Below are 22,253 nucleotides of genomic sequence, written 5' to 3' on the forward strand. Positions count from 1 at the left end.
GAGTATGCTAAGTAGGATAGCTTCCAAAAGACCTTCCCTCCATTTATCTTCTTTGCCTACTGTATCAAGAAGGTGTCTGGAGTATGTTGGACTGTCTTTCATGTAAAATAATAGAGATAGAAAGTATCCAAATTAGAGGGTGGGTTCTGGAGTGAGACTACCTCGGTTCACAGCTTGGCTTCACCATTAACCGGAGGCGTGACCTTGGACAAGCTCCCTAACCTTTCTGTGCCTCAGTTTCCTTATCTGTAAATTGTGCATTCATTCAATAAGTGTTAATTGAAAATCCACAGTACACTTAGCATTGTTCTGGGTATTTGAGATGTAGCAGTGAACAGAAGAGTCAAAGATCCCTCCCTCCCTGCAACTTCTATTTTAGTGGGACAGGACAAAAATTACCTACTTAATAGGACTATTGTATTAAATGACAGAATGTATGTGAATTGCTTTGTTGTCTACAGGAGCCTAGGTTAGCCCACACTGAATTCACCAGAGGGAGAAGGGTGGGATGCTTGCCTGCTTCTTTCTTTCTTTAGTGGACTTTTTTTTTTTTTAATACAAGGAACTATTTCTAGGAAAGAATTGATGCTTAACTCATTATTAAAAAAATTCATTATTTTTTCTAATCACAAAAGAGATGCCAGTGCACAAACAATCAAACGTTATAGAAATGAATGGCTTGGAAAGCGAAAATCCCTGGCAACCTCATCCTTTAACTACAGGCACTGTTAACAGCTTGGTGTAGATGCATCCAGATACTTTTTTCTGTATAGACCTTATCTTGACGGAATCTTTTGCTTTTCAGAGTTTTTTCCAGTTATCCAACTTTATTAAAAAACAATCTGGTTAAGCCTAATAAAATGAATGTGGTAGAATAAGAAGAAACTGTGTGTGTGTGTGTGTGTGTGTGTGTGTGTGAATGAACAAGACACAGAGAAAGAGAGACAAAGAGAAAATGAGAGGAATGGACCACACTATGGGATTGTTTGGAATTGCTATATCCCCTCTGGCACGACATGAGGAGGCTTGGACTTGGGGGCTCCAGTCTTATCCACCCTTTCTTTCTCTTGAGAAATGCTCTGTGTCATCAGTAGCAGCTCAGAAAAATCTTTCCTGAGGGGCGCCTGGGTGGCTCAGTGGGTTAAGTGTCTGACTCTCGATTTCGGCTCAGGTCATGATCTCAGGGTCGTGAGATTAAGCCCCACATCAGGCTCCCCGCTCGGTACAGAGTCCGCTTGAGGATGCTTTCCCTCTGCCCCTCCCCCACCCCCTCCTCTATCTCTCAAATAAATAAATCTTAAAAAAAAAAATCTTTCCTGATAAAACACCCTTGTGTCCCATTTCCTTTCTGGATAATCAGGCATAGGAATGGAGAGTCTCTGAAATGCCCTCAGGCAGTATGTTTTGAGGACATGGGTTTTTTTTTTTTTTTTTTTAAAGATTTTATTTATTTATTTGTGTGAGAGAGAATGAGAGACAGAGAGCACGAGAGGGAGGAGGGTCAGAGGGAGAAGCAGACTCCCCGCTGAGCAGGGAGCCCGATGCGGGACTCGATCCCGGGACTCCAGGATCATGACCTGAGCCGAAGGCAGTCGCTTAACCGACTGAGCCACCCAGGCGCCCGAGGACATGGGTTTTTTGATGGTGTCCTGCCCTAATGCTCTGCTGGATTTCCAGGAGTTTGTTTTTCATTTTCAGAAAACTTTTTTTTTTTTTTTTTGATTCTTTTTCAAATTTGCTTGCTGGTTTTTTCCCCAAATGTCTTGTACTTTCCTTATTACTTCATTCTTGTGAAAAATATTTCTTTAATAGATTTAAGCAGAGCTACTTTATAATCTTTCTGAGAATATTTCTTTTTCTGGGGTTCTAATTCTTCTATTAGTTGTATATCTGATTTTCCCACAGTGTGGATTGTTTCCATGTGGATTATTGTGAATCATGAATTTATTTTCACTGGGGAATTGTTTTTCCCCTCGAGGGATTCCACACAGCACGGCTTGTGGGAGTGTCCTCACAGAGAAGTTTGACTTTGCCTTCTGCCAGGAAGGTTCTCTAGCCGTATCGCTGGCAGGGGACAGTATTTTACACTCATTTCTTAACTATGTGTATATTATAAATGCAGACTCTAAATATACATGTGGTGAAGGCTTAGTGTTTTGGTTTCTTCCAAGAGACATACTTTCTCTCACAAGCCCCTTGTCTTTTGCCTGGCTTGCCCGGCAGAGCCTGTCTCTTCTTCCCTGAGGGTGTAGTAACCACTGACGGCTCCTAGTTTCCTGCAGGACTCTCAGGGCCAACATCCTGCCTTGTACGACCCTGCTGCCTGGGTGTGGACCCATCTCCAAGCCTGAATGATGAGAAGGAAACAGCCATGAAAATGGAAGGACATTCAAGACTGGGGAAATAAGCATGAAGGCTCTGCACGTGGCTCTCAAGGGCGACGGTGGTGGCAGATGCAGCCGTCAAAGGCTTCCTTCCAGCTCCAAGAGCAAAGTACAGAGGGGCTATATGGGTAGCCTCTTACCAAGTCAGTATCGGTGGGTGGATCTTGGAGCAATCTACTAATTTTTTATCCTTGGGCAAGTTTCCCTTTCTCATTTTTGTAGTAAGAAATGTCACACAAAAAGATGTTGGGTTTGCAAGGGGACAGTGCTGCCCCATGAACCATGCCTCCTGGTATTTTTGTCCTGTGTTCTCCCCTCTCTTGGAATCTGGTAGGATCTATGATTTGCTTTCACTAGTGGAATGTGGTGGAAATTTTATTGTGCCAGTCCCACTCTGATGTGAACCTCAGGTATCAAGTGTAGGATGGTATGTGCACGTGTGTGTGTGTGACAGAGGACAGAGAGAGATTGAGGGAGACTGAGAGACAGAGAGAGAGAGAGAACCAGACATATAAAGATGGAGAGACTCAAAAAGAACATTTTCCTGGTGCAAAAAAGCAGGTGATTTTTTTTTTTAAAGCAGTTATTTTTTTTTTTAAACTATCATTTACCCTTTTCTTTATCACTCCTCTCAGCACCTTAGGAACCTCTATTTTAGGGTTGGGAGCCAGAGGGAAAGGGGGTGGTTTCCCTCCCGAGCCCATGGAAAGGCGGAAGCTGCTGCTGACCTCACAGTCAGTCCAGGCATCAGACGGGGCTAGGGCCACAGGTGCAAACGGAAAGCAGACCATTCCCATCCATTCTGCTGTAAGTAACCCAAATGAGAAAACACATGGAGATGGAAACGGCCAGGGAAAACGTGTGACTCAGGCACCCGGCTCCGGGTCTGCAGGGCAGAGAGAGGGCAGGGAGGACGGAATGACTATGTTCGTCTCAACTCTGAGCAGCGCGCTCGCAGCCTTACGTGGCAATTACTTCTGCCAGGGTGGGTGCTCCCAGCGGCCAGCCTCCAGGATAGTAACGGAGCTACAGTGACTCTTTTTCTGGGCCAAAAACCCTTAAACTATATCCCCGTTAGTGGATAGGGGCAAAGAGGTGGAGCTTCTCAGTAGCAGGATGTTTGGAAAAAGACAAGGAAGTTGAAGGCAGGAGTCAACGTCTCCCAAAGTTCTTTCTTAAAATACATTGTATTTGGCTTCAAGGCTGCTGACTCACACCCTCCCCCGTCCGGGCATTCCATCCTGGAGCTACTCTAGTCCCCAGAGTGCCTGGGGAGACCAGCTCATTTCCCACCTCCAGTATCCACCGAAACATCTGCTTTAGCTTATTAGAGAGTCAAAACAAGCAACTGTCAACCCATCATCATTTCCACTTGAGGACACATTCCTCTCGGCTGATGCGTGCCCCTCCCCAGGCCCCCCACTGCCTGCGTGTCTGTGAGACTGGGAGCTGATTCCGATGATAAATGGAAGCGCCTCTCACATCCTCGTTTATCTAACCTCCTCATGCGAATAGCAAGACTTCTCTTTGGGGAGTCGTGGAATGACTTCTGACTCACTGGATAAGCAGTGGGCCCCGGACACAGGGAGCAGAAACCCGGCTCTCCAAGCCCATTGCACCCCCTTCTCTTCCCCTGCAGGGAACCCAGCAGGGTGGAAAGCAGTCTGCCCGAGTGGCCAGCAGACCCACGCTCCCCCTGCACTCCTGGTTCCTTAGCCTCCCGGGGCCCCAGGGTCCTCTTCCACAAAATGGGTACAGTAATACCTATGTTGCCAGCCAGGCAGGGATCTTGCGTGGTCCGAATGGAATCCTGGGGTAGGAAGGCATCTTAAAGAGTCTCTGAGGTTTACATTTCCTCCTGTAATAGCACCACCAACAACCTACACTTGAACACTTTCTGTGACAGGGAACTCATTCCCACAGAGAGTCAGGTAGGCTGTGAGATAGCTCTGATTTGTTTTCAGCTGAAAACTGCCTCCTTTGCCATTCTACCAACTGGTTCTTCTCCATGTGGGTATACGGAAACAAGGTGAGCCCCTTTCTGGAAGAACAGCTTTCAGATATCTGGAGGTGTACTGCATCCTGATATGGACCGAGCAGTCCCTGAGTCCTCTCCCCACCAGGCTAAGCCTTTCCCCTCACTGTCATGGTTACTGCTCTCCAAAGGCATGTCAGGGCATTTATGACCCTCACAGTATCCTTTCTGGACCCGAATGTGGTGTTCAGAATGGTCTGAAAGGGGGAGAGGGAACTGGGACATTTACCTCTCTTGTTCTAGATGCTACACCTCTATTAATGCAGTTGACCCTCCATTAGCTGCCTTGGTGGTTATTTCTCGGTGGCAGCACCTCCTCTACGATCTCAGCTGTGAACACCTAACTTCCTGAGGACCGCCTCTCTCTGTCTAGCTCATTTTACCTTTTATCCAGCTCAGTCATTCTTGAGCCTCATTGATCGTGCATGTCACTGTCCCCTATCCTCCCCATAATGTCCTCATGTCCCTTCTTACTCAGCACAGACCTCAGGACACATCACCATCATCAGCCCCTTGAATATACTTGCAATTCTTTTTTTCTCTCTTGCCTATCAAAATCCCAACCCTGATTAAATCCTACTCTCTGCCTCTTCCTGTCCTGCATCCAGACAGTTGAAACTGGCTAGAGAAAAACATGGAAATTGGTTAAATTCATGCCCAGTGATCTGCGGGGGGCCCATGGGGCCATCCAGCAATCATCCCCTAGCACCCTAGTTTGGACACTGCAGGTTATACCTTCTCCAGCCTTAAACCTCCACCACTTCCGCCCCTATCCTCACTCTCAGTGGATGACCTTGCCCTCAATCAGTGGGCCTCCCACACACCCCCACCTCAAATACCCACCTGCCTGCACCTGTGCCCAGCGCTCCCCCCCACCCCCAGTCCCTGCGGCCAGGCCTTTGTGCTCCTATCTAAGGCTAAGCCCTCCAGGTGTGCACCAGACCCTCACCCTCTCACTTACTCAGGAACTTTGGCCCCCCTAGCCCATACGCCCTTACTAATTTCTTCTTTTATATAAGGTCCTTCCCATCCCATGTAACTACAGTATTATTTTCTTTCATCTTAAAAAACAACTACAACAATAAAATGCTTGCTTCCTATCCCCAGATAGGGAAATGAGATGAGGAGATTTACAAGCTCAGTGACCTGCTCCACAACATCACAGACCTAGAGGTGGTGGGGTCAAGAGTCAAGTCCAATTTTCCTGCCCCCAAAGCTGCATAGGTCAGAGCAGCGCTCTCCCCAGCCCACTGCTTTGGTTTGAGTGGCTGAGCGCAGGCAAAGGAGGCCTTTGCCAAGGACGCCCAGCCAACCCTGCCATGACCTGCGCAAGAAAGGCTGAAGGTTTTCAGGTGACTAGGGGACCTGCTGGGTCTGCAGGGGCCTGCTGAGTTGCCAGAACTCTGTCTTGATTGACTTGCCTGTCAGACTAAACATGGGTGGGGGGAAGGGCTGTTTCCAGAACTCCATCCCAGTCAGTACCATGCCAGCCACAGCAGGGTGTACGGGTGGCCATAATGGCAGACAGATGGGGCAGGTGAGGGGGGCAGAGCTGCCAATTATCACACACCCCAGTGCACAGATGACACCTCATAAATCTTGCAGGCCCACAGCCCGTGTGGCCTGCGCTGGTGGCTCATTAATGCCACCGGTCCTCAAGTACAGGTGGAAAATGACGGCTCATGTGGCAAGCTGCCTTCCCAAACCAGTTTGTCAGAAGGGTACACTTCTTTTCTCCACCACTCACCACATCCCTGTTCATGCCAAGAGCCCAGAACAGCTCAGCCAAGGGGGGTTTCTTCCTGGGATATCAGACACTTAACCACCACCCAGTCACAGGCCTTCAGTCATCGACCCTCTTCTCTCCCCTCCCTGCTCTCAAAGATTCTCCCACAGAACAAACCCATTGGCTTTGCATCTGCCAGAGACATGGGGTCAAGTTGCAATTTTCAGACCACCAGAAAAGCATGCATCTCCAACCTCTTGTTTGTGTATCTGCTGAACCAGTGTTGACTTGAGCCATACTTCAAAAGGAACAGGCTGACCCACTTACTTGTCCGTCACAGCTTGCATGAACTCGTCCAGCAGGTCGTCGTATTCCTTCCCACGCACGCGCTGGTGTTTCAGCCCGATGTACAAAGGGTCTCTGAGCAGCTCCTGGAATAGACGGCATCCGTTTGCTCAATGGTCCTGGGTTAGTGGGAAGGACCAGGGAGAGGAAGGGAGGAGGGAGTCGGAAGTGGCCTGTGGACCCCTCCTCGTCAGCTGTCATCTCTGGAAGGGTCTGGAAGCTAAGCCATTGACTGAGCTGGGACTCCTAGGTGGTTCCAACTTCAGGAACCAAGGATGCTTTGATACAGAAAATCCTCTCAGACAGAGCCTTCCAAACCCTGGCTGTAGGCGCTCTGGGTTTATTTTAAGGTTTTTCAACAGTGGGGCTATTGACATTTGGGCTTGGAATTCTTGGATGGGAGGGCTGAACTGCATACTGCAGAATATTTAGCAGCATCTTTGGTCTCTAACCACTAGAAGTCAGTAGCACCCCCAGTCGTGACAAAAAAAAAAAAAGTCTCTAACCACTGCCAAATGTCTATTTGGGGGTTAGAACTGCCCCTGATTGAGAACCCCTCCAGGCAGCATCTAGATTGAGGTATTTATTGGATCTTGTCCAAAGCCACTGATCTGGACTCGAATGAGAAAACACTTTATTCACTCAAAGAAAACTTACTGAATACCTACCATGTGCCTGGCACTGCGCTAGTCCTTGAAGGTACAAGGACAGAATATACAACCAGAGATTGCAGTTCAAGAAAGATGCCCACCTGAATACCAGCCTGTGTTAGGTAACCCACCCCACTCCACCTCCTGCAGCGCTGTCACAGTGCTCACACACACCTCCCCACCTCCTCTCTACCCCCTCACACATCCACCCTGCATAGAATCAGTGGACCCAGTCATACACGTTTATGGATCATCCATTACTGCTGACATTGGGCCCCACTGGGGATTTGTAAATGAGTAGGAAATGGTTGTTGCCTTCCATGTGCCCACGGTCTATTGCAGGGGGCTAATGAGTAAACAAACTCTACTACAGTGCAGAATGATAGGCTTTGGCACGAAGTGTGGTGCATGGAAGGACAGAGAAGGAAATAAAGTAATTCCCATTGGGGGACAGGTGGTGATTGCCAGGAGGAAATCACCAAGCATTAAAAGATGGGCAGATTCTGGGGGCGTCTGGGTTGCTCAGCTGGTTAAGCGTCCAACTCTTGATTTCTGCTCAGGTCATGGTCTCAGGGTGGTGAAATTGAGCCCTATGTTGGGTTCTGCGATGAGGAGTGGAGCCTGCTTGAGATTCTCTCTCTCTCTCTCCCTCTCCCTCTGCTCCCCGCCCCCACCATCACACATACACTCTCCCTCTCTTTCTCAAAAAAAAGAAAGAAAAAAAAAGGCAGGTTTTGACAGGTGGGTTGGGCCCTCCAGGTGGGGAAGTCAGCACAAAGAAGGGCTGGGGGCTGGAGGCAGACAGAAGAAGATGTACCTGCTGTATTTAGGAAACAGGAAGTAATTCCATGTGTGAGGGTCTCCAGGAGTTATCTATTTGTGTCTATTTCATCAGAACAGGAGCTCCTTGAGGATAAGCGTCGGTGTTACCCTCATCTCTATCTGAACCGCAGGATGCAGAGGTAAGGACCCCACAACCCCGCCCTCGAGTGGCTTCCATTCACTCCGACCCCCATCCCTGACCCTCCATGTGACCTCGGGCAAATCACAGGACCCCTGGGACCTGTCTTCTCATTCCTCAAATGGGGAGGAGAGGCCAGCTGCAGGGGGTGCTTGGGATGATGACATGGAATAATACGGGAAAGAGCTTTGTGCATTATAACACATGCTATACAGTAACGGCTGCAGCTGTAGCTTCCATGGCACTTCCTATGTGCCACATATTAAGGACTGTTCTAAGTACTCGTATCTCCCCTCTGGTGGGATAGCCATGGAGGTGTGCAGCTCAGAACTCCCTGAAGAGAACCTGCTGAGGGCAGGGAGATGGGCGGACAGCCTTCAGCCACCACCTCCCCCTGGGTGGCTCCTAGCCCTGGCTGAACATGGCAGGGTCAAGGGCGGCCCAGGGCTGCCCTGCCGGCCCTCCTGCGGGCGACCTTTGCTCGGGGCCTCCTGTCACCCTGCCCGAGGCTTTCCCAGGACCCCACTGCGGGCTGGGCTCTTGGGACTGAGGTCTCCCTCCTCCCGCCTCTCCTGTCACAGGTCTCGCACGTGCACTGGGGTCTGAAGGCCTTACCCACTTGCCGACTCCTCCTGCTCCCCCCTTTTTTCTTCACGGGAGTCCCCCAAGAAACCTTTCACACCTCTGTTTCTAGAGGGGCCCAAGCAGACACAAAGGTAGGTCTTGCAATTTCCCCCATCTGACAAATGAGGCAATGGGGCACAGAGAGGTGAAGCAAGCTGCCCAGCCCCCGAGCTGGTACGGGGAAGAGTCGGGAGTCACAGCGAAGCTGCCTGGCTCCAGCACCCATGGTCGCTGCCACAGAGCCCTACTGCGTGGGCGGCTTGTTTGCACATCAACCAGAATGGACTCCGTTTTTGTTAGACACTGCTCTAGATCCATACTGTCTTGACGGTGCTGTGGAGGTGGAGGTCATTGTGCAAAAGTGTAGGGGACAGAAAAGAATAGGCAGGATCTGCCTTCCTAAACCCTCAGGTCCAGTGCTCATGCGCATCACCTGAGGCACCGCGGGTCTATGTTTAGCAAGAGGCCTTTCGTTTCTCACTCCCTTCACCCATGGGCAATCCCTCCGTGAGACAGGTTAGGATTCTGCCCTGGCAGGTGTATGTATTTGTGAGACAGAAGGATGACAGGGGGCACATTTGTGCTCCCCTTCACATGCCACCTTCAAGGTGACCCTCTGAAAGCCACTTAGAGGCAGCAAACATCCAGCCGAGGGCAAACCATAAATGTTGTGATGACTTGATAGAAAGCTAGGCAGTTAGGGATGCCTGGGTGGCTCAGTTGGTTGAGCATCTGCCTTCAGCTCAGGTCATGATCTCAGGGTCCTGGGATTGAGTCCCACGTTAGGCTCCTTGCTCAGCAGGGAGCCTGCTTCTCCCTCTGCCTACCGCTCTCCCTGCTTGTGCTTTCTTTCTCTCTCTCTCTGACAAATAAATAAAATCTTTAAAAAAAAAAAAAAGCTAGGCAGTTATTAAAATTGGTGGTTTTTAAGACTATGCAGCCACCTGGACTGACATGTAGGAGATTATTGAAAGTGAGAAAAGCAGGATACAAAACTACACAGATGTAACTTCAACTCTCTGAAGCACACACATACAGCCCAGAGGGCACGCAGAGAAATGATAAAAACAGTATCACTGCTGGCACCTGCAGAAAAGATTCACATTTTTAGTTCTTGTAAGAGACTTCCCCGGGGCCACAGTGAGTTATAACTTGTAATGTTGCCAAGTGGCTGATTTGGATCACTGGTACATCAGGCAGCAAAAAGCAAATTTCTCAGTGTTCCATGTGCGGTTTGTGGGGCAAATCAGATTCTCCAGGAATACTGAGGAATTTTTGGATTTTCCAAAAATTCCTCAGTATATCTGCATTTAAAGTCAAAGGCCAACTATAAAGAGGTACTACTGAGATAGAAGGGTGGCTATGAAAGCTTTAGAACATTCCTTATATTTTGCTTTTATATTAAAATTATGCCTGAAATACTTCATACCTAAGCACACATACACAAATTGGAAAGAAAGTTTCTATATGGAGATAATACTAAAAAGAGCTTCTTCTCTTTATATAGAACTTTCAAATAATTCACTCCTGAATCAAAAGTAATGTGATCCTTCCACCTTACATACTGTCATCCCCATGCTATAGATGAGGAAGGTGAGCCAGAAAGTGGCTGAGCTGAAATTGAGCCTTGCTTTGCCTGGATCTCATGACAGTGTCCTTTACCCCCAATATTCCATGTTGTGGGGACCAGGTGACCTGGGGGTGGCTCCTCACCCTCTGCCCGGTCCTCTGGAGGCACTCAGTCATGGCAGGGAAGGTGCGGGCTCTGATCCTGCAGAGGAGGCTGGGGAGCAGGGACAGCAGGACGGAAGCCGAGTCCCCATCGCCAGCCAGCTGGGCCTCCTCTGGCAGCAGCACAAGGTGGAGCACTCATGGCTGTCTTGGCACGACGCGAAACAAGAAGTCCCCATCCTGCTCACTGTCCCACTGAGTGACGCGGCCATCAGAATGGCCGCCAGCAAGGTGTGGGACCCTTAGCTGGCCTGGACTCTCTCCTTGTGGCCCTCCTCTATCCTTGACTTCCTTACATAAATGCTTAGAAGTGTTTAGCAGCAAGTATTGCCAGATAAAATACAGAACGCCTGGTTAAATTTGAATTTCAGATAGGCAAGATTTTTTTTTAGCCTATGTCCCAAGTTTTGCATGGAGCATACATGGGACATATGCAAAAATGCAATTAGCTATTTTATCTGAAATTTAAATTGAGCTGGCATCCTATAGTTTTCTTTGCTAAATCTGGTAGCCCTATCAGGAGAGGCAGAAGGAACCTTGAAAGCTGGCAGGCAGTGTCTGCAGAGGAAAGAGCACTGCCTCGCTGGGTCGCCCTGCTCAGGATGCTTCCTCTGAGTGCCCGCAGTATGGTCTGGCTTTAGAGTCAGAACGGGGTCTGGGCTTTGGAGATGGACAGACCTAGTTTGAATTTAGGCTCTGTCCCTTAGGTCTGTGACTTTGGGTTTTTCTTGGAGACAAAATGTCATGAAAAACAAAACTGGTTTCCTCCTCTTCACTTGCCCTCTCACTCCCTGAGCACTGGCTTTAAACTGGAAGATAGATGAAGCTTCTGGCTGGGAAAAGTATTTATCTCATGTAGCAACAGGCACACGAAGAAGTTACTTGGGGAGCATCTGGGGGTCTGGGGAGGTCCTGGGATTGGGTTCACGCTGTGGACACAGCACACGTTCCCCCCTCAGGGTGGCAGGTATGCCTACCGCGCATGTCTTTGGGGGCTCAGTTAAGCCCAGGGATCAGCTATGAAGATCCTAGGAGGGGCACCCTCAAAGGTCACGTGTATACAGAGCGAGTGCATCTGACGGCACCACAGGGTGAGTGCGGGCTGTTTATCAGCTGCAGTAACGATGCTCTTACGAGGTGGACATGGCCCTTCAAGCCCAGCTCTGTTGGCAGCCCCACGCTTCCCCGGGACTCCGGCAGCACCCCCAGGGATGGCCTGCTGGGCTCTGTGGACAGTCTGTTCCCATGTCTCCCCAAGAAGACATCCCCCCATTAGAACCCATTGAGGCTCAAGACTTCTGCCAGGAGAAGATTGTTAAGGCTCAGGGACCATTTTAAAGCCAAGCCCCGGGGTTGCCCTGCAGGACCTGTCGTGTGGAGTGGCATGAGCATTGGGCTTGGAGTCAAACCTGGAGCAAGCCATTTCTGCTCTGCGCCCCTTCTGGGTGAAATGAGGGGTCTCAATGAGAAGTACATTTGACCCTTGAACAACAGCTTTGAATGGCACAGGTCCACTTATCTGTGGATTTTTTTCAATAAATACAGTACAGTGCTCTAAATGTATTTTCTCTTGTGATTTCTTAATAACACTTGCTTTTCTCCAGCTTACTTCATTGTAAGGGGACAGTATATAATCCATACCACACACACGATACGTGTTAATTGGCTATTTACATCATCGGTGAGGCTTCCAGTCAATAGTAGGCTATTAGTAGTTAAGTTTTGGGGACTGAAAAGTCCTGTGTGGATTTTCAACTGCGTGGGTGTCAGCACCCCTCACTCCTGCGTTGTTCAAGGGTCAACTGTAGCTCAGGTCCCTTCGACCGTGGACAGTCTGTGACACTGTCTGGCTGCATGTGGATGAAACAAAAGACACAAACCAATCCACGCACAGCCACGGAGGATCCCAGCAGGTGGGCCTATCGGGGGGGGGGGCTCCCTGGCTTTGTCCCTTTGGAACTTAATCATGGGATATCACCTCTTCATGGGATCGATGCCCCACATATTTATTTTTCCAAACCTCCTTGGGGTTGGCAGGTAACAGTGACTCAGAGTTTCAGGGCTGTCGACAGCAGATGTTTTCCTTCAACAGGAAACGTGGAAGGGTGTTTTCCTTGACTCTGATTCGAGCTCCTGTTGCCCCAGGAGTTTTCACAGAGCACGCCCGCGTACACACACACACACACACACACACACACACGGTCTTGTTATCGCGACACTCCAGCTCCTCAAACAGCACGCTCCCTGCACGGACATGTAGATGAAAGTTGCAAGGTTAAGCCTCTCTCTCCTATTGCTCTGGCTTGCTCTGGGGGAGAGACGTGCCCCAAGACTTCCGGGGAGGCGGGAACCTTGCAATCTTTTTTTTTTTTTTAAAGAACTGTAGTGTGGGAAATCACATAATGAATGCATTTGGAAGAGCGAAACCACCGTCTTCCCAATGTTGGCCACTTTGTAAGTCTGGATTTTTGTGTCTTGAATTTTGTGAAGAGGGTCTGGGGGGAGTTTGCCTTTCTTTGGGGCAGGAGGACCGTGCTCATGGCGTCGATAACCCCTGGGCCTGGGCGTCCATGGGGCCCCCGCCTGCGTGAACCACCACCTTTCCCAGTCTTCATCACCCAGTCTGTAACACAAACGCCTGGCCCCTTGAAGCAGTGCACCACGGTGGACAAGGCAGCTCTGGAGCCAGAGAGACAGGTTCAAACCCTGGCTCTGACACTTAGCGCTGTGGGGCCTGAGGTGAGTAGTTCCCGTGTGTGGGTCTCAGGTTCCTCATCTCACACAGCCTGGGGAGAGTGAAATGAAGTTCAAATCCACAGAGGCCTCAAGCTACGCCTGGCACACCGCAGTGCTCGGAGCTGCTTTCTCTTTGCCCGCCCGCATGGCGTGGCAGGGGCGGCACCTGCCCTCAGTGCGAGTTCCCTCCTCTGAGCTGGGGAGTACTCTGGTCCTTCCTGACAGGAGTGGGGGCAGACCCAAGGGACGCTCTCTTCCTTCCACAGCCAGGAGGGAGAAGTGATTCAGAGGCCTAAAGCCCCAGGCGGAGAAGCAGACACTTGGAGGAGAAGGAACACATTAGCCATTAAAAGTGATCAATTAGGTGACAGTGTTGAAATATAGTGTAGAATATTCCACTCAGGCTCTGGCTCTCATTTTTCTCCCTCATGCCTAGCAGAGTGCCTGACACCTACTAAACATTCAATAAACTTTTGCTAAATAAGTAGGGAGAAAGTGTTCATAAAATAACATTCATTGAGAAAATGAGAACAAAATTACATGCATGTTACTCCATCTATGTTGATGCATAGACGAATATTGGAAAGGAACATGGATGGAGCATGGTGGGAGAAATGCCATTTCCCTTTCCAAGATTTTGAATAGTGTGTTCAGGTTACTTTAGTAATAAAAACTCTAAAAATCAAGAAATGACCTTTACTTCTAAAGCAGCTGGCACCCAGGCAGGCAGGGGTGGTGTGGGCAGACGGGGGCGGACAGAGATTAGGATCCCCGCCCTGCCACTCCTGGCAGATCTTCTTTTCGGGCAAATTAATTTCTCTGAGTTGTCAAGCTTACACAGGGTGGTCTGTGAAAAGTGCCTGGCCATGACTTACTCATAGCTTCCTGCCATCTCTTCTGGTGGGTTTATTATAAGTTGGGGCTAGCTCTAAGTTTCAGCACATCATTGCAGGGTGTCGATCTTCAATGACATGGGATCTTATGCAAATGCTAGAGGCAACCCACACCCTTCCAGGGGATATAGTGGCCTTAGAATCAGACCCAATCTTGCTTAAAGTCAGCTTTTAGGAGAAAATGAGTAAAGGTCTCAATTAAATCCTGTTGGAACACAGTAGGAGGAATTGGATGGGAAGAACAGCTAAAACAAAGTTCACTACACTCATCCTCGCCTTCATGATTCCATGCATGTTGGGACCAAAGAACCATTTCTGCAAGACCCAGACATCTGGTCTGGGGAAGAGAACCACAGCATGCAGCAGACCTTGAAGACTGCTCTTGCCATCCTGCCTCCTGTCTCCTAGGCTAGAGCGGAGGCATATGGAGAAGAGCTTTGGAGGCAGAACACTCAAAAACCTTCTGGTCCAGTTCCTCATTGTACTGGAAGGGGCTCAAGTCTGAATAGGTGCGGGGACTCAGCTGGCTGTCAGTGGTGTCAGGACCAGGGTCCCCACTTCCCAGGCCAGTCCTTCTCCCACTACCCTTGTCCTCCCTCACCCCACTCCCACACCCACAATTTCCCAGCTTTTAAGCGAGGTCTGCCTGGCTGTCCTCTCACTTGATGGCATCTGTGGCTGAAGCCTGAATAAGCATCATTCCTTGCAAGGAGCCACAGTGCTCGTTCTCGTTTAGAAATGGGGATGTATGGTGTCCAGGGAGGAGGATGGCCATGCAAAGAGTCATGTCAAGTATCTTGAGAAAGATCACTGTGGAATTCGAGTAAGATAACCTTTTCGACCATATGAATCAAGAATCTAGAAGACCACTCCCTTTGCCTCAACATTTCTGTTTCTAGGACATAATCACAAGTAGAAACAAAGACTGATCTGCAAAAAATGGGCTCAGAGTAAAACTTATATTTGCAAAAAGATGAGAAGCAACCTGAGTGTCCAGCTGTGGGAGGTTTCCTCTGTAAACTGTGACACCCCAGGGAGTGGACATTGTGCAAAATGGCTAATGACCTGGTAGAAAACTCACCATATATACTAAGTTTTAAAAGCAGGATACAAAACTATATATTCAAACCCAATTTTGGTTTTATAAATACTTTGTGGTGGGGCGGGGGGAGGGGGAAGGCTGGAAGGAAATATATCAAAATGGAAAGCATGATTAGTACTGATGTATAACTGATATTTTTAACCTCTCTGATTTTCTGTTTTTTTCCCATTTTAAAAAAGATGAATTTGCACAGATTTTAAACTCAGAGATGCATGCCATGAAGAAGGAATTCTTGGGTAGTTTTTTGTCTTCTCTGACACAGGGACCCAGAACGGAGCCTGCAGATGCACACAAACCCCGTGTCCCAGGGAGGTACCCAGAGCAGCCAAACTCTTGCCTGTGGTTTGAGCTCCTTATATCCCAAACCATCTGGCATCTGCAGGTGGATCTCACCCACAGCTTGGAGCATGTTTTCTCCCTGGGCTTGCAGGACACTCATCTGGCTGATTCAGATATTTCATCCCCTGGCCCTGGTGCTTTGGGTTTTAATTCTTTCATTGAGGCAGCCTACCTCTACAATGCTGAAAAAATACCTCCCAGCAGCCTCTTCTGCCTGGATCAAGGGACCCTCCTCACTACTGAATCAGAGAGAGGCCTCGGAGGGCAGTCATGGAGTGGGGAAGCAAACAAGGCCCAAGCTGGGGTCATGGAGGGCACAGAGGGCCTTGAGGAGGAAGGGGAGCCAGGAATCCCCGTGGCTGGGGGGTGGGGGGTGGGGAGGTGGGGAAGGGAATGGGCTGGGCAGGCATGGAGAAGAAAGGTCCCCACCTCTCGGCCATGCAGGGGAAGTGCCCTGGCGAAGGGGACCCAGGAAAGAAATGTCCCAGTGCTTTACAGATATAATTGCCCCTTTCAAAGATGCCCCAGCCCCACTCCAGCCATCAGCTTCTGGCCCCAGGGCTCCAGGCCCAGGTGGTGCGTTACCTCATTGTTGGTGCCGACATCCAGCAGGACGGGGAGGCACTGCTGTGGGCTGACCCCTCCGCACGCTGTGTACAGGGCCAGCTTGCCCACGGGGATGCCCATGCCGTAGCAGCCCAGATCTCCCAGGCCCAGGATGCGCTCCCCATCAGTCACCACCACGGCCTGGAAACAATCAGGGAAGAGCCTCTTGTGACAAAGTGCTCATTTTATCACCCCTCCTGCGTTGGGCTTGACAGGTGGATGCCCACCTCCTCTGCTGGGGGATGGAACCCTGGTCGGGGAAAAGGCCGAGGGATTCTTTCCATTGCAGGTGGCAGTCCTTCTCCCTGTCCCCCATCTTGGCAGGCTGGTGAGAAGCCCCACTGAGCTGGGCAGACACCTTACCCCGCATTCTGAGATTTGCGACAGGGGCTGCAGAAACAGCTGGAGGGAAACCACATCTGGTCACTCTCCCTCAAAGAAACTAAGCAGATATTCCCAGCTTGAGATCTGGGCACAGGACCATAATGAAAGGAGACCCTGAGGGACAAGTGTTCATGCTGCTGCCACAAGCCCACGGTTTTGAGGCTGATGGAAGTGCCCTCCGCCTGCTCCTGGGGTACAGTAAGTCCAACCTGCAAAGGGCAGGGCTCCCGTGACAGCGGCTGGGGTCACTACTTCCCAGGAACCCAGGAGGGTTCTCAAGCTGTACTGGGGTTACCACTGTGCTTTGGCAAATAATCACTGGTGGCATACTTCGTGCTAGTTCGGGGCTTTCTTGCTGTTAATTAACAGATGAAGAAGCTGATGGTGATAGAAATTACTATGATTTTGATAGATATTCATTTATTCATTCTTTTACTACATATTTATGAAGCACCTACTTGGCAGACACTATGCCAGATCCTGGGAGAAGGAGCATCACTTTGCTCATTTGTAATAACAAGTCTGTATGGATTCAGGCCTTAAAGAACTAAGGGGCAATAAAAAGAGATGAAACATGTCTACTTATAATTAACAACTCTGGGAGGAAAGTGAGGGTAGTGGAGCAGCACGAGGGTAGCCGAGACTGAGAAGGGAGAATTACATCCTGTAGGGTAACCCTTCGTAAGGGTGAGGGCACACAGGAGAAGATTGTCTGCAGGGGTCCAGCTGGGGAGAAAGGTACTTGATGCAAAAGGAAATTCGGATGCAGGACAGAGGTGGGGAGGGTGTGGGCTGTGTGTGGGGAACGAGGAGTGCAGGTCGCATGAAAGGAGAGAACAGAATATCAGGCAGGAGTCAGACGGTGAAGGGTCTTAAAAGTCAGGCCACAGAAATCCCCTTGGGTGACAGTGAAGTTGTTTATAGTTACCCTGACCTGCTCACCATCACTGCCTCCCTCCATCTCGAAATGAGTTACATTTATGGGGCTATCTATCCCTCCACTGGAGCCTGGCTTTGACCAGGGCTTAGGACCAGCTCTGAGTGATGGACATCCCAGTGCCCCAAGCGTGGTGCTCTTGGGCATCATGGGGCTCAGCTCAATCTATGCAGGCACACTAAGCCCTGGGGATAAAGAGATGAAGACCCATTCTTGCTCTGGAAGAGTTTATGATCCAGGACCCAAAGGGCCCATGGCATCTTATCATTTATATTCTCCAGCTCTCTAAGAGTAAGAGCACACAGAGGTGCCGCCTTTCGGTAGAAACAGGTATAGAGATTCTTAAAAACACTCCACTTCTGGAAAGGGGACTTGGGGGGGCGGGCAGAGCAAGAGACCCATGACGATCATGATTTTCCCCCTCAGATTATCTACTGCCTCTATGGAGAGTGTTCTCAACCCACATGCCACCTGATTCTCCCCACAGCCCTGGCAGGTGGGTGAGTCTGAGATTGTTATCCCCGTTTCACAGGTGAGCAAACAGAAACTCTAAGACCTTCATGTTTTATATACATGTGTTAAGTATCAGCCAGAAGCCAGGCCCTGGATTGGATGTTTCCACATGAGGTATCTTAGAAAGATTAGATGGGCTACCAAAGTCACCTTGCTTGTGCACGTGGCAGGTCAGAATCCTAATCAGGCTTTGGGTTCCTGGCTCTGGGGTCCTTCTACCACCACTGCAACGGGGTTAAAGCACCTGTGCTCTTGGTCAACTTCTGCCCTGCCTCTGACCTCCCCCTGGGGGAGCCTGTGCTTTCATGCTGCCCAGACTCAGGGCATTCCTCTACCATCTCTCCTGATCAAGGCTTCCTTATTCCAATTCCCAGTCTCTCAGAATTTCTCTCCATTGAGGGGCAGTGAGTTAACCAGAGGAGGTCGGCTCCTACTCCAGGGTGTTATGCCTACAACTCTGGGGCCTTCCCAGATGGTGACAGGGCTCTCCAGGGCTGCCCTCCCAGCCTGAACCGTGCAAGGGCCCTCTCCTGCACGGCTGCCTCCTCACTTCCATCTGCCACCCTCTCTCCATCACTCAGTGCTATTGGTTGGATTATTACAACGCTTCATGACCAGACTCATCTTTCCTCCTTCCAGTCTCTCCGCATGCATTGTGTCAGAAACCCATTTTCATCATGCCATTCCCAGGCTCAAAGACCTTGAATGACTTCAAACTGTCCATAGAATAGAGTCCAAAACATTTAACACCTTAATGATCTGAACCCAGTATATGTTCTAACTTAGCTCTTGCTACTCATTTGCACACAAGTGCCTACTCCAGCCAAACTGACCTCCTCACTCCTCCCAGACATCCTCTGAACTCACGTATGATCTCCTCCCTCTCAGCCCCCATTGTCCTCTCTCCTAGAAGGTCCTCCTCCAGCATGCCAACCCTGCTCCATTACAATCTAATGCGATTTCTCCTAGCACCTGTTAGGGCTACCACACAGCTAGCCTGCGCACCCTTCCTGCCTGCCTGCCTGCCACAAACATTGACTAAGTACCTACTGCTTGCCAACCCCTGCATAAGGTTCTGCTTACATATTTGGGTTCTTATTTAACATTTTTAAAAATGCACATTTTATCTCACCAAACAACCTAAAGATTAATGGCGGGGGTTCTGGAGTCTGATAACCAGTATTTAAATTTAGGCTCCTTGATAATGCACCATATGTAATCTTGGGTAAACAGATAATTTTTCTGAGTTTTAACTTTCCATCAAGTGGGGGATAATCATACCTAACTCATCAGATGGTTGCAATGATGAAGTAGTATCAGTCTCATTTTAACCAGGTGCCTTGGGTAAGTGATCAATAAACGGTTACTGCTCTTATGATTATGATGATGGTTATTATTTGGGGCAAAGATCCCATATTGGATTTTTAATTGTTTTATCTTCTCTCTAGTTCAGCATTATCACAGGAAGGCCATACAGTAAGCATCTGTTCAATGAGTGAATGAAATGGAACCAAGAGGAGACCGTGGTGGCCATTGGCCAAGAAAGTCGGCCATGCAAAGCTTGTGGCTCCTACGTCCTCTCTAAGCAGACATTGCCATTTGGATGTCCAATAGTCCCCCCAAATTCCCGAGTCCCTAACCAAATGAATCTGCTTTCCCTTTATTCTTCTAAACCTTTCACTTCTGCTGTCCTCCCTCCATTACCTTGGATTTCCCAAGCTCAAAACTGTCCTGTTACAACTCCTCTCTGGCGGTCGTCAACCACAGCCAACTGGTCACCAAGTTCTGCTGATTCCATCTGCTCCTTACTTTTCCATTTGTTCCATGATCTTCACTTGCATTGTTGCTGCCTTCGGGTGAGCCCATCCATCTCATCTGACCACTGCAGTGGTCTCTTCACAGGTCCCTCCACTCTTGGATTCCCCGTGCCCCATTTCATTTTTCCAAAGCACACCCAGCTTTGTGACTTCCTTACCCCAAACCTCCAATGTCTCTCGATGCCTGTGAAATAAAGCTCAAACATCTTTGGCGTTTAACGCCTTCCATGGTCTAGGTCCTAACTGCTCTTTGAATTTCTTCTTTATCCAAATAAAATAATTCCAACCTTGTATAAGGTTTGTACTTTCCCGACTACATGCCATTTTACCCCTCAATCCCTATGATCTCCGTGATCCAAATCCTACCATCCTTGTATGCTTCAAGGAACAGTACAAAAGTCACCTTCCTCCCTGATGTTCCCCTTCCAGAAGTCATACTCCTTCCTCTAAGTTCCCATGGCATTTTCCTCGTATTATGTTAGTTAGATGATAACTTCATCTTTCATAGTTCTAAGCTCTTTAGGGCAAGTAATGGGTCTTGTCATCTTTGATTCTTCAGGCACTTAGCTTGGTGCCTGCAATGTGATAGGAACTGGATAAATGGTGGCCAATATGATAGATCCAACATAGAGAGCAGAGGCTTTCCACAGGACTGCTTCATATGTGGTGTGAATGAACAAGTTCAGGGAGAAGGTGCTGGATCTTATTTTTCATGACATCAATGGAGCTGGATGCCAAGGGCCACTAGTACGGTAGAAGTCAAAATCTGAGGACAAGCCTGAGCAGCACTGTGGGGTTTTAGAGTCCAGCAGTAACTATCAGTGAACTACAGGATTACAGCTTCCTTGTTTGGATGGCATCTGCAACTCATACCTCCTCTGTATTTCAGATGACGAAGGAGGAGGGTGGGCCACATTCTTCCTCTGTCCACCTAGTGTGGACCTACAGCCTTTTCTGCTTTACTGCCCATGTGCCTTAGCCTAGGTGGACCCAATGGGGCTGACCCCATTGCTCTAGCCTCAGTTTCCTTACTTGCTGTAGCCCCAGGTTCCTTGGATCTGTAGTTATGTCATGGGCTGCCCACAGCCCTCACCTCCTCCCTCTCTCTCATCCTTCCTTTTTTATTCCTCTTCCTCCCCTTCTCTCTCCACTACATAAATAACACACAGTCTGCAGTTGCAAATCTTGGTTCAACCCTTCACAGGCAAACAGCCACCTTCCTTGTCTATAAAATGGGGGTAATAATAATCCTCACCACTTATAGGTCATTAGAAGTCGATGAGGTCAGATGCTGCATGAGGTGGATACAGGGATGTGCTGCCCACATCTCCCTTTCAGGACTCAAGGAGTGATTCCCTCAGCTGTTCCCTCAGGTGTCAGCCCACTTGGAGAATTTCCTTGACTGAAGAGCCACCTTGCCCCAAGTCACACCCTGTCCCGAAGGGCAGCAGCCCACAACCAATGACTGATGGATGCAGGGGTATAAAGGCCCAGCTCCCCTGCCCCAACTCCGTTGGACTTGGAAGAGCCACCCCAGCTCCAGAGGCTCCTCATGGGCTCAGCTGAGGCTTCCTTGAGGCCTCACTCCGCCCAACCTCTTTCTAGCCTTTCTCCTGCTTCCTTCCCTTCTAGAGGTATTGATCCCAAGAGCACTCCCTGAGAGGCTAATGTCCATCTCAGAGAATGTTTCCCAGGACACCCACCTTTGGACACCAAGGACAGAGTGGGTTTAACATGTGGCGGGCCTGTGCATAATGGGCAGGCACTTGGCACCAGCACCTGGTCCAAGTTGGGACGCCCATGTGGTTGGTGCTCAGCAGCAGAGGCTGCTCCTGGGCCTCCCCTACCCAGCTGCCTCTCAGTACCTTCCCTCCTTCCTCCCAAAGATGCTGGGCCTGGGGTGAGGGAGAGATTTAGGAGCTTGGGAAAGCTGTGGGGAGGGGGGCTATTCTCAGCTGAGTTTTCCTCAGGCTCAAGGCAGTGGCCACTGTGGGAAAGAGTCAGAAAAGCAGTTCTCACTCCTTTTCATGATTTATAGCCGGACAGCTCTGGGCGACCTGGCCCACCCCCTCCTCCCTGAACAAGAGGGGCCCACAAAACTCTATGGTCCCCCCAGCCCTGGGCTTTGGCCTCACCTCCCTGCCAGCCTGCTTCTCCTACACTGCAGTTTGCAGTTTTACTTTCTGGCTGGGACACCGGGGAAAGTCATCCTTTATCTTCGGATGTGATTCAGAAGCTCCTCTGAACCACTTCTCCCCTCCAGCCAAGAGGCCGCCAACATCAGGATCTAAAGATACCCGTGCCTTGGAAAACTGCCTCCTCGACTCAGCAGCTGGGGAGGAGGTGGCTCAGCTGCAGGGCTCTGGGGGCGTCGACACCTACTCATGGGTGACCATGGGCAAGTCACGGAACCTCAGCTTGCTCGCCTGAGAAACAACACACCCCTTTCTTCAGGACCCACTTTGGGGGC

General features: G+C 49.6%; 1 protein-coding gene and 1 long non-coding RNA gene across 7 annotated transcripts in view; one reads left to right on the forward strand and one right to left on the reverse strand.

The window, feature by feature from the left end:
• Positions 1 to 22,253, reverse strand: part of ME3 (malic enzyme 3) — a 188,374-nt gene that overhangs the window by 39,298 nt on the left and 126,823 nt on the right. For all 6 annotated transcript variants that reach the window (XM_081798983.1, XM_081798982.1, XM_031031114.2 and 3 more), the window contains 2 exons: positions 16,112 to 16,273; positions 6,473 to 6,576 (listed from right to left, as the gene is read on the reverse strand). In XM_081798983.1, the coding sequence (XP_081655109.1) occupies positions 6,473 to 6,576; positions 16,112 to 16,273 (266 nt within the window). The remainder of the gene's footprint in view (positions 1 to 6,472; positions 6,577 to 16,111; positions 16,274 to 22,253) is intronic.
• Positions 12,690 to 20,002, forward strand: LOC145716245 (uncharacterized). Its single transcript, XR_014138802.1, has 3 exons — positions 12,690 to 12,910; positions 17,880 to 17,985; positions 19,415 to 20,002. It is a non-coding gene; the product is annotated as an uncharacterized LOC145716245 (long non-coding RNA).

The sequence above is a fragment of the Leptonychotes weddellii genome, chromosome 11 (assembly GCF_054177405.1).
Source record: "Leptonychotes weddellii isolate Sample4059 chromosome 11, ASM5417740v2, whole genome shotgun sequence".
Lineage (NCBI taxonomy): Eukaryota > Metazoa > Chordata > Mammalia > Carnivora > Phocidae > Leptonychotes > Leptonychotes weddellii.